The 12015-nt window shown below is 49.6% G+C and overlaps 1 protein-coding gene across 7 annotated transcripts in view; it reads left to right on the top strand.

The window, feature by feature from the left end:
* The first annotated feature begins 182 nt into the window (after nucleotides 1-182).
* CALR3 (calreticulin 3) overlaps nucleotides 183-12015 on the top strand; it is a 43938-nt gene continuing 32105 nt past the window's right edge. Inside the window, exons 1-2 of one of the 7 annotated variants that reach the window (XM_089774977.1) lie at nucleotides 183-443; nucleotides 1946-2047. In XM_089774977.1, the coding sequence (XP_089631103.1) occupies nucleotides 320-443; nucleotides 1946-2047 (226 nt within the window). In that variant the 5' untranslated portion in view covers nucleotides 183-319. The remainder of the gene's footprint in view (nucleotides 444-1945; nucleotides 2048-12015) is intronic. The other 6 variants (XM_089774978.1, XR_016348205.1, XM_089774976.1 and 3 more) reach the window with 6 other exon arrangements.

Raw genomic sequence — 12015 nt, 5'->3', positions numbered from 1 at the left:
CCAGCGAGAACCAATCACAAAGCCTTCTCTCCACGGCATCCAGCGCACTAGACGTCCTGGAGTGGGCGGGCCGGTCCGCGTCAGATAGACCGCCTCTCTCACGGCTTAAGCCAATCAGAGCCCTCTCCTCCACGAGGCGCGAAAATACGTACGCAACAACGCCCGTTTTCGCGTGAGGCTTTGGGCCAATCACCGCCTGCATGGGCAGGAAGCGCGCGGGCAAGGACCAATCAAATATGAGTCCGCCGGGAGGTGCGAGGGCCGTTACGCTCGCGGGAGGCCAACTTCCCTGACGGGCGAACGTAGGATCGGGTTAGAAATGGGGCCTCGGGGCCTCGCCCTCTTCTTCTGGGCCGCGCTGAGCCCCGCCTGTGCCGACGTGTATTTCCGCGAGCAGTTTCTGGATGGAGGTGATGGGGAGGGGCCGGAGAGAGTCTGGGGAGGTAAACTTGGGTGGGGCATTGCCTGTGGGACGGGAACCCCGTTCCTGAGGGGACAAGGAGTGAGATGAAGGGGCGGGTGGGGATGGGGCATGTCGAAGGCTGTGAGTTGGGAACGGAGGGTTTTAGAATCGGATTTTAGCACAGGGATGTTAAATTTCACTCAGTCGGCTAAGGGAGTAGTCCATGGACTTCCCATCGACTACTCAAGTAGTGGATGGGGGAAGCTGCAGAGCCGCAGTGGGAGCTATACCTGCTGCAGCTCTGCCTTTTATATGTAGTAGCCACTTGGCTCTTACCACATTTAAAAGGCAGAGGCACAGCGGGGAACCGGATGTGAGCTGGGAACCAGCAGTGAGAGCTCACACCTGGTCCCAGATGCTTTCAAAGCATTTAAAAGGCCGAGGCGCGGTGGGGGACCGGGCATGAGCTGTCCCGGTTTACACCCAGTCCCCTGCTGTGCCTCAGCCTCCCCTCCTGCAGAGATGGTGCTGGGGGGGGGAACCAGCTGTTAAACTAACTGCCCCCAGCATCTGCTCCCCCCCCCCCCGCTGCCTCTGATAGAGGGAGCATGGGGGGGGGCAACTAGTTGAGTAGTACCCAATAAGCATATGGCTACTCGACTAGCCACTTGCATCCCTGTTTTAGAACGTGGTGATTCCTAGGGCTGAGGAAAGAGCCTGGGACTCTGGACGAGATTCTGGAGAGGGAGAGAACTCCGGTCAGTTCTGCTCAGTACACCGAGTCTGAAGCAGTTATTGCTAGGATGTTTATTTGTTAATGGTATCTGTTAAGGGCTGCCTGCTCTGCTTCTGGAAAGGAGGCTTCATTTTCTTGGCTCCTTGGTAGGTGGCTTCGTTGCCGCATTGAAGTCTCCTTCCCGAGAGCTGGGCTGGCAGGGGCTTTGCTGCAGGCTCTGCAATATAAAGCTAAGTTTTATACTGCAGACTCTGCAGTATGTTTAATCGCTAAAATGTTTAGCACTTACACAGTTACCGTATTAAACTATTTTTAACCTCCCTAGTTACTGGTGTGGATTTGTATCCCACACATCCCCTGTGACATAGCCTCTTGTCACAAATCCATCTCATAGTGCTCTACTATGTTCAGATCAGGTCCATTTCACTAGGAGTGAATTTGACATCGCTAGCCCTTTGAGAAGTTGCTGAAGACAATTTCACTCCTTGATAGTAGAGATTTACCCCCACTTTTTCATTCTGTTCTTTATAAGTAGTTTTTCTTTTCCTCTCCTGTTTAAAAAAATGTTTTAAAGAATGTGAATGTGGACAGTGCACTGCTCTTCATTAATCCTATATTAACAAAGGCTAATAATAAGTAAGGGAAAATATTTCACTTTCAAGCTTCTTAGTAGTTCTTGTATACAACAGTACAATTCAAAAGATTTGTATATTTTGAAAAAGACCTTGTATGGCTCATTTTAATTTCTTTAGTGACCAAATGTTTCTATTGGCATAACCTCATTAATACTTAACACTATTTTCCAGCTAAGTGGAAAAACAGATGGATAAATTCTCAATATAAATCTGATTATGGGAAGTTTAGACTAACAGCTGGAAAGTTTTATGGAAATGCAGTCAGAGACAAAGGTTTGTACATTCCATTTAAAATTTGTTATTAGGACTGCATGCATTGGTGATAATTTACATGCTCTTCTTGAAATTTTGTCCTCCATTTGTTTCCATGACTGTCGTCTTCCTGTTTCTTCCTACCTCTCTAATCTTTCTTCATTTCAGATGAACCTCCTGATTCACCCTCTGCTTTCTGCATGGTTTTCTCAGGGCTCTCCCCTTGCTTTCCTTCACTTCTTCCTCTATACTAGGGATGTTGACTCATTGGCTAATCAAATAGGCGTTGCATTTTTCATCAACTACTCGATAGAGCACTTCTGCCTTTGAAGTACACTTCAAAAGCGAAAGCACCCCATGGAGCCTGGGGTCAGCTGGGGACTCCTCTACTGACCTCAGGCTCTGTGTGGCACTGCCGCTTTGAAATGCCACAAGGAGCTGAGCATCAGGCACCTCGTGGGGTTTCAAAGTGGCAGCACTGCGGGGAGCCCAGGATCAGCTGCTCCACGTGGCGCTGCCACTTTGAAACACAGCGTACAGCCTGACACCTGACTCCCTATAGTGTTTTAAAGCTGCAGCACCATGTGGACTCTGGGGTCTGGCCCCCAGCTCCACATGGCACTGCCACTTTGAAGTACCCCCTTCTCTGATAGAGGCAGCAAGGGAGGGGGGGAGCTTATCGGATAGTCAACTAGTCCTTCACATCCCTACTCTGTACCTTATCTTTAAGTCAACTTATCTGCAAACATTCATTCAACTACATTCAGTGACTCAGATTTACCTCTCTGCTCTGTCTTTACTACTTCCTGTCCAAACTAAAATCTGTCTGTTTCTCTGACATCTCCTTATCAATGTCTAGAAGTCAGCTTGAGCTCAATGCGGCTAACACAAAGCTATTAATAATCTTTTGGCAAGCTGTTCCTTCTACCTTCTTTCTTCATCACTATGGACTGTGGCAGCATCCTGCCTGTAGCTCACATTGGCTCCTTACCTGGAGGTCATCTTTTGTATGGAGCCTCACATCCAACCTAAATCTTACTGATTTTTTTTTTCAGCATAATATAGCTAAAATAGATCCACACAACTAAAGCTTTTGTCAAAGTTCTTATCTTCCGTTTGTTTACTATACCTTCCCTAACAAATGCCGTCTTCCCCTGCTCTCATCCATTCAAAGAGCTGCAGTAAAGATAATGTTACTACAGGCAGTCCCCGACTTACGTGGATCCGACTTACGTCGGATCCCTAGATACGAACGGGGTGAGGCAACTCCCGCACATGCGCAGCAGCATTCCCGGGGCTCGCTCACCTGGGTCCTAGGATCCTCCTCCTCCTCGGGCCGGCTCCGACTGGGGTCCTGCAGAGCTGCCGGGCAGAGGAAAAGTGCCTCCCCACGCCCGCTGCCCCCCCCCACCCCCCTGCCAGCAACAGGCTGCCCCCTCCCCTGAGCAACAGGCTGCCGAACAGACAAAAGCAGCCTCTCTGCCCCTCCTCCCCTCTATACATGCCGGGCTCCCGGAGCGCAGCAGCGTCCCCGGGGCTCGCTCACCTGGGTCCTAGAATCCACCTTCTCCTCCTCTTCGGCCGGCTCCAACTGGCCTCTGCCTGCAGCAGCTGGCCACAGGGACAGGGATCCCGCAGAGCTGCCGGGCAGAGGAAAAGTGCCCCCCCCCCCCCCCCCCCCCCGCGGCCTCGCATCCTGCACGCCTCCCCTCTCCCCCCCCTGCCAGCAACAGGCTGCCCCCTCCCCTGAGCAACAGGCTGCCGAACAGCAGACAAAAGCAGCCTCTCCGCCCCTCCTCCCCCTATACATGCTGGGCTCCCTGGGCAAACAAAGACTCCACCAAAACAAACAAAGTGCTGGCCTCATTGTGTTAGCAAAAAAAGGACCCTCCTCCTAGAACCCTGGGTGGTGTGTGGAAATAAAGTTATTAGCTCAAAGCATGGTGCAGAGCTGTTTGGTATTTGATGAGTTACTCCTTTAGTCCTGAGTTTGTCACAGGGACAGAAATAGATGTGAAATCTTCTGAACAGGGGAACAGACAGCAAAACAAACATTAGAGGGGAGTTAACCTTTCCCTATGCTATCCAAAACTAAAAAAAATGTTTGGCTAGAGTTTCCCCTACAATATGTACCAGTTCCGACTTACATACAAATTCAACTTAAGAACAAACCTACAGTCCCTATCTTGTACGTAACCCGGGGACTGCCTGTACCTCGTTGTTTTTACCATGTCATTTATGGCCTGACCTATACCAGTTTAGGTCAAACGTAACCACATTAGATTAATTTTTACCCATATTGCCAAACCCGTTCTGTCGATTTTAAGGGCCATTAACGTCTATTTCAGTACTGCTTTTGATGAGGAGTAATGCTAAATTCTACCTTGACAGGTTGACTATACAGTTGTACAGATGCAGTGCTGCAAAAGGCGATGTTCTTGGCTTCTGGGTGGTGTCCCACAGTGCCCTCTTGGGACTGCTCTGGCCAGATCTTTCAGTTCTGCTACTCTCCAGGTTTATAGGAAAAGCCCTGTGAAAATTTGAATTTCATTCCCTATGTGGCCAGCGTAGTGAGTAGGACCTCAGAGCAGTCAGCACACCTAACCATGAATGCTCAGGTTTGCAAATGAGCACCAGCATGGTGGGTTCCAGAAAACCCAGACCTCATTATTGTGTGGGGAAAGGAAGCAATTCAGACAGAACTATGAACCAGCAAAAGAAATGCAGATATCTGTATCCATGCAGAGGGCATGGAGAAGAAAAGATATGCCAGGCACACCCAGCAGCATGGTTGGCAGGTGATGTAGGCAAGGGAAGGCATTGCTTTTCCAAAATTGCCTTAGCTGCCCAGGAGGGGCTGGGACTACACCACACGACTGCCTAGCTCCCCAGTGCCCAGGAAGGCTGGGACCATGCCACGCAGCCAGAGGCATAGCGAGGGTGTTATGCGTCTGTGGGCAAAGGAAAAAATCCCCCCCCCACACACACACCCCACCACCACCACCATGTGGCATGGCCCTGAACCTGCTGCACAGCTGAAGGGAACTTGTACTGCATCTTCCCCCACCCCTACAGTTTGGGGCTGGGCTCCCACATGCATTAACCCGCTAGTGGAGATGGAGGAGGGTCAGGCTTGGAGCAGCGAGGCAGGGAGGAGGCTCCAGCTGTTGGTGGCAGGCGGAGTAGGAACATGTGATCTGAAGGGATAATGGGGGGGAGCAGAATGGGATTAAATTGGAGCCTCCCTAGCATGGTGCCAAGGGGCAACTGACCCCTCCGACTCCCTTGCTATGCCACTGCCCCACCTCCTGCAGATCTATCTTATGCATGTTCAAGATCTGTGAGAGCTGTCCCATGAATCTGCAGTTAGTGTCTGTGGCGCCTGCTTCTGGATGGTGTCTCAATGCTGCCACATTCACCTCCAAAGAGGGGGCTTCCCAAATCAGGCCCTTGCTGCTGACCCCCAAGGGATCTACAGGTCTAGTCTCCTTTCAATGGGCCCACTTCCATCCCCTCTCCATCCCCTTTCCAGCATTTGCAATTGCCCAGAGGTGCTCACCTTCCGCCTTATCCCTTCCCACCTCATTCACCCCACAGGGACAGTCTTTGCCTCACTTGTCCTAGGGACTGTTCTACCAAGATGTAATACAAAGTTGCCATGTAAAAGGACTCAATAGAAAGCTAAAAACTTCAATGAGAGAATGATTAATGCAAAGACATGTCTACATCTGTTGCAGGGAGACACCTCTGCCTGCCTCCACCCCTCTCCCCCCAGTCTACAGCCCCATTGCAAAGCTGGGCATGGAAGAAAAATTGTTCTCCTTGGCCTCTGAGGTTAGGATGAGAAGTAATGGGCTTAAATTGCAGCAAGGGAGGCTTAGGTTGGACATTAGAAAAAACTTCCTGCTTGTCAGGGTGGTTAAACACTGGAATAAATTGCCTAGGGAGATTTCAGACTCTCCATCACTGGAGATATTTAAGACCAGGTTAGACAGACACCTGTCAGGGATGAGCTAGGGCAACTCAACTTTGGAAGCCTCAGGGGCCACACTGATACTTGCAGAACATGCTGAGGACCTCAACTTAAGTGTGGATGCATATGCAAGCAAATACATACAAATAGCTTCTCACACTGACAGGCATGAATACAAAGATTAAGGCAAGACTACACAACACACAGGCCCCATTTAAGTCAGTTCTGCTGATATTAATAAAATGCAATATTTACCTGATTTCTACCCATCTAACAGCACTTTTCATGAGCAATGACAGTCCAAGAATTTAACTACTAAAACCATATCAACAGAAGATCATTACACTGACTACTTTTTTGTTTTGGCTCCCACTTGCCGGCCACATGTTGATCCCCACATAAACCCAAACTGCACTGTGAGGCGCAAACAAACTGGCTGTGGGCAGCATACCAAGATATTAATAAATATTTTTAAACCTTTACCTTTTCTCTCTGCTGCTATGTCTCCTCTCCTTGCTCCATCATCTCCCCTGGTGCCTGCTGCCCCCCAACTCCTCACCCTCCTCTGCTGTCCTGACTCCTGCCCTTCTCACTGCCCTCAGCCCTCCTGTGACCTGCCCCCCTCCAGCAGCCCTTCTCTCCCTCCTGTGCCCACTCCTCCAGTAGCCCCACTCTGATCAGATGAGCTACCTCTCCTCATCTCCTCTTCTAACACCTCCCTCTACACACCTGCCCTGCCTCTCTCCTCTGGTGCTGGTCCCTCCCCTGGAGGTGTCTGCCCCTCTGCTTCACCCCCAGAATCCCATGGCACCTGTACCTTCCCTTAGCCCTGCATCCTCCTGGTGCCTCCCCTTGCCCTCACTGCCCCTGCCCCCTTTGCCCTCTTTTTCCCTCTTTCACCCCCTCACCACCCTCTGCCCTCATGCGCCTCTGTGCCCTCCCACGTGACTTGCTCCATCCCCATCTTTCTCATGCCCACCCCTCCTTTCAAGCCTTCTCCCAGTACCTCCCCCTCCCCCTCTAGACCCTAATGCCCTTACCCTCTCCTCTCGCAGCATCACCCTGTCCCCCTCCCACTGGCACCTTCTCCTCTGTCCTTTTCATCATTGTCTCCACTTGCCCCCCCTGGCATTTCTATCTTCCCTCCCCCTCCTCACAAGCCCCTTCCTCTCCCACCCCTTCCTCTTAGTTTTTCCCCTGCCCTGCTGTACCTTCTGCCTTCCACTTTGTGGGGCCAGACTCTGCGCTCGAGCCCCAGAAGTCCCTGGACTCCAAACCGGAAGCTAGGCCGCGTGGCACCATGTGGCACAGCACACTTTTAAAGTCCCGGGCCGTGACATCACATTATGCCCGAGCATCTCCCCAGTCACCTGGAAACGCTGTGTGTGGTGGCAGCAGCAGCCGGCAGCGTGTGCAGGCAAGGGGGAGCTGACTGAATGCTGCACACGGCAGGGATGGGCCGGGGGAGACGGCCATATAACTCACCACCTATGCCAGGTGAGCCTGCGCAGCGTGCGCTTGCTCTCACCCCAGGCTGGTGCCCCCCTAGCATGGCACTGGGGGCAATTACCCTCCCCCCCCCCGCACCTCCTTCGCTACGCCTCTACACGCAATAGCCATGGCCCACAGCTGGGGTTGGATGGGGCATGGCTGTGGGGGAAGGTTGTGAAGGGACATGGCATCAGGGGAAGGGTTGTGGCTTTGGCTGGAAGGAATGGTGCTTTTGCTGCCTTCCACAGCTGGGCCTTCACCTGCCACCCATGCCCAACAGTGCTGTGTCAAAATAAAGTAGCTCAGACAGGCATACCAGAAGACAAAGGAGGCAAATGAATGGTCTGGATCATCACCTAAAAACAGCTTCATGGGATTCTGGTAGGGGGGAACCCTACCAGTTTCCCAAACAAGTTCATAGATTCCTCCCAAGACACTCCTCTGGCAGCAGCATGGAGGACAGTGCAGATGAGGAGGAGACTGGCCAGCAGCCGAATGGAGCATTCAATCTCACCTACTGTCACGACCTTTTTATAACTTTGGAGCTAATCCCCTCCTTCCTGGACATCTCGCTGCTGGGTTGTGGTGGCGGGGAGGGCACTTCTGATGACTTCACAGTTTTTCTCATGCTACAAGTAGATTAAAGCAATTGGGTGTGATCTGTGGCGGCCACTGTGCCTAACCAGCGGCATCTCCTCAGAAACGTTTGTTAATGTGTTTAGAGATGGAGCAGGAATTCTCTGGGCACATCTCCATAAAGCTCTCATAGAAGTACTCTTTCATCCTTCTCTCAAGGCTTATGGAGAGGCCTGCCTTATTTTGTCTTGCAAGGAAGGACACCTTTCCATGCCAGCTGGCAGTAAGTAGTCTGGTGTAAGGCTGTTAAAATGCAGATAATCAGCTAATTAAGTAGTTGGCATTTTCATTGGGAAGGAAAAAGCAACAAAGTAGGACCCCTGACTCCAATGGAAAAGGTAGGGCGATCAACTGGTTATCTGAGGTGTTTGTACACTAATGCGAGAAGCCTGGGCAACAAACAGGGAGAACTGGAGGCCCTGGCCCAGTCCAAGAAATATGATTTCATTGGGATAACCAAGACTTGGTGGGATGACTCGCATGAGTGGAGCGCTGCCATGGAAGGGTATAGACTGTTCAGGAAGAACAGGCAGGGGAGAAAAGAAGGAGGAGTTGCACTATAGATAAGAGAGCACTATGATTGCTCTGAACTCCAGTATATAGAGGGAGAAAAACCTGTTGAGAATCTATGGGTTAAGTTTAGAGGTGAAAACAACAGCAGTGATGTTGTGGTTGGAGTCTACTACAGGCCACCGAATCAGGAAGATGAGGCTTTCTTCGGACAACTGAGAGAAGCTTCCAAATTGCAGGCTCTCATTCTTGTGGGGGACTTGAATCACCCTGACATCTGTTGGGAAACCAATACGGCAGTACACAGGCAATTGAGGAAGGTTTTTTTTTGGAGAATGTTGGGGATAACTTCTTGGTACAAGTGCTGAACGATCCGACCAGGGGCCGTGTGCAGCTTGACCTGCTCACAAACAGGGAGGAACTGATAGGGGAAGCAGAGGTGGGTGACAACCTGGGAAGCAGTGATCGTGAGATGGTAGATTTCAGGATCCTGACCAAAGGAAGAAAAGAGAGTAGTAAAATACAGACCTTCGACTTCAGAAAAGCAGATTTTGACTCCCTCAGACACCTGATAGGCAGAATCTCCTGGGATGCTAACATGCAGGGGAAAGGAGTCCAGGAGAGCTGGCAGTATTTTAAAGAAGCCTTATTGAAGGCACAGAAAGAAACCATCCCGATGCATAGCAAGAGAGGTAAACATGTTAGGAGACTGAATTGGCTTATGGGGGAAATCCTTGGTGAACTTAAGCACAAAAAGGAAGCTTACAAAAAGTGGAAACTTGGACAAATGACTAGGGAGGGGTTTAAATGTATAGCTCGAGAATGCTGGGGGGTTATCAGGAAGGCGAAAGCGCAAATGGAATTGCGACTGGCTAAGGATGTGAAGGATAACAAGAAAGGTTTCTACAGGCATATTAATAATAATAAGAAGGTGATCAGGAGGGTGTGCGGCCCCTTCTGGATGAAGGAGGTAACCTAGTGACAGATGATGTGGGGAAAGCTGAAGTACTCAATGCTTTCTTTGCCTCTGTATTCACGGACAAGGTCAGCTCCCGGACTAATGTGCTAAGTGAAGCAAGATGGGATGAAGATGGACAGCCCTTGGTGGGTAAAGAACAGGGTAGGAATTATTTAGAAAAGCTAAACGTACACAAATCTATGGGTCCGGTCTTAATGCATCCGAGCGTACCCAGGGAGTTGGCACATGTCATTAAGGAGCCTTTGGCCATTATCTTTGAAAAATTGTGGAGATCGGGAGAAATCCTGGATGATTGGAAAAAAGCAAATGTAGTGCCCATCTTCAAAAAAGGGAAGAAGGATGATCCAGGGAACTATAGGCCGGTCAGTCTTACCTCGGTTCCTGGAAAAACCAAGTAAGGGATCCTTAAGGAATCTATTTTGAGGCACTTGGAAGAGAGTAAAGTGATTAGGAATAGTCAGCATGGATTCACAAAAGGCAAGTCGTGCCTGACCAATCTGATTAGCTTCTATAATGAGGTAACTGGCTCTGTGGATATGGGCAAGTCAGTGGATGTGATACACCTTTACTTTAGCAAGTTTTTTGATATGGTCTCCCACAATATACTTGCCAGCAAGTTAAGGGAATGTGGATTGGATAAATGGACAGTAAGATGGATAGAAAGCTGGCTAAAAGGCCGGGCCCAGCGAGTAGTGATCAACGGCTCAATGTCAGGATGGCAGGCGGTTTCTAGCAGAGTGCCCCAAAGTTCGGTTCTAGGACCGGTTTTGTTCAGTGTCTTTATTAATGACCTGGATGAGGGGATGGATTGCACCCTCAGTAAGTTTGCAGATGACCCTAAGCTAGGGGGAGAGGTAGATACGCTTGAGGGCAGAGATAGGGTCCAGAGTCACTTTAGACAAATTGGAGGATTGGGCCACAAGGAATCTGATGAGGTTCAACAAAGACAAGTGCAGAGTCCTGCACTTGGGATGGAAGAATCCCAAGCATTGTTACAGGCTGGGGACCAACCAGCTAAGTAGTAGTTCTGCAGAAAAAGACCTGGGGGTTACAGTGGATGAGAAGCCAGATATGAGTCAGTGTGCCCTTGTAGCCAAGAAGGCTAATGGCATATTAGGTTGCATTAAGAGGAGCATTGCCAGCAGATCCAGGGCTGTCATTATTCCCCTTTATTTGGCTCTGGTGGGGCCACATCTGGAGTACTGTGTTCAGTTCTGGGCCCCCCACTACAAAAAGTAATGTGGACGCATTGGAGAGGGTCCAGCGGAGGGCAACCAAAATGATTAGGGGGCTGGAGCATATGACCTATGAGGAGAGGCTGAGGGAGTTGGGTCTGTTTAGTCTGCAGAAGCGAAGAATGAGGGGGGATTTGATAGCAGCCTTCAACTTTCTGAGGGGAGCTTCCAAAGAGGATGGAGAGAGGCTGATCTCAGTAGTGACAGATGGTAGAACAAGGAGCAACGGTCTCAAGTTGTGGTGGGAGAGGTCCAGGTTGGATATTAGGAAAAACTATTTCACTAGGAGGGTGGTGAGCACTGTAATGGATTACCTAGGGAAGTAATGGAGTCTCCATCCCTAGAGGTGTTTAAGTCTCGGCTTGACAAAGCCCTGGCTGGGTTGATTTAGTTGGGATTGGTCCTACCTAGAGCAGGGGGCTGGACTTGATGAGCTTCTGAGGACTCTTGCAGCTCTATGGTTCTATGATTCTATGAGTATTCAAGATGTTGGCGAACCATAGTTTTATGCAGGGGCAGTAAGATATTCTGTGTCTTATTTTCTATCCCTTTCTTAATAATTCCTAGCATCCTATTTGCCTTTTTGACCGCCGCTGCACACTGTGTGGAAGTTTTCAGAGAACTATCCACGATAATTCCAAGATCGCTTTCCTGATTTGTCATAGCCAAATTAGCTCCCATCATACTGTACGTATAGTTGGGGTTATTTTTCTCAATGTGCATTATTTTACACTTATCCACATTAAATTTCATTTGCCGTTTTGTTGCCCAATCGCCTAGTTTGGTGAGATCTTTTTGGAGTCCCTCACAGTCTGCTTCTGTCTTGACTGTCCTAAACAGTTTGGTATCATCCGCAAGCTTTACCACCTCACTGTTTACCCCTTTTCTCCAGATCATTTATGAATAAGTTGAAAAGGATTAGTCCCACTAGTTACCCCTCTCTATTCTGAAAATTTACCATTTATTTCTACCCTTTGTTTCCTGTCTTTTAACCAGTTCTCAATCCAAGAAAGGACCCAAGGTGATGGGGAGCATGGGAGTGCTTTAAACACAAGTATTTAAAAATTTAACAAGTAGGGGATGGAGGTTGGTATTATGGGCAAATGAGAAGTGAGCTTGATATCATCAGCTTGATAGTGAATGAGATAATATATAGAGTGGATAC

This window comes from Pelodiscus sinensis, chromosome 32 (assembly GCF_052426305.1).
Source record: "Pelodiscus sinensis isolate ZL-2025 chromosome 32, ASM5242630v1, whole genome shotgun sequence".
NCBI classification, from domain to species: Eukaryota; Metazoa; Chordata; order Testudines; family Trionychidae; genus Pelodiscus; species Pelodiscus sinensis.
This window is presented reverse-complemented; position numbering and strand designations above follow the sequence as displayed.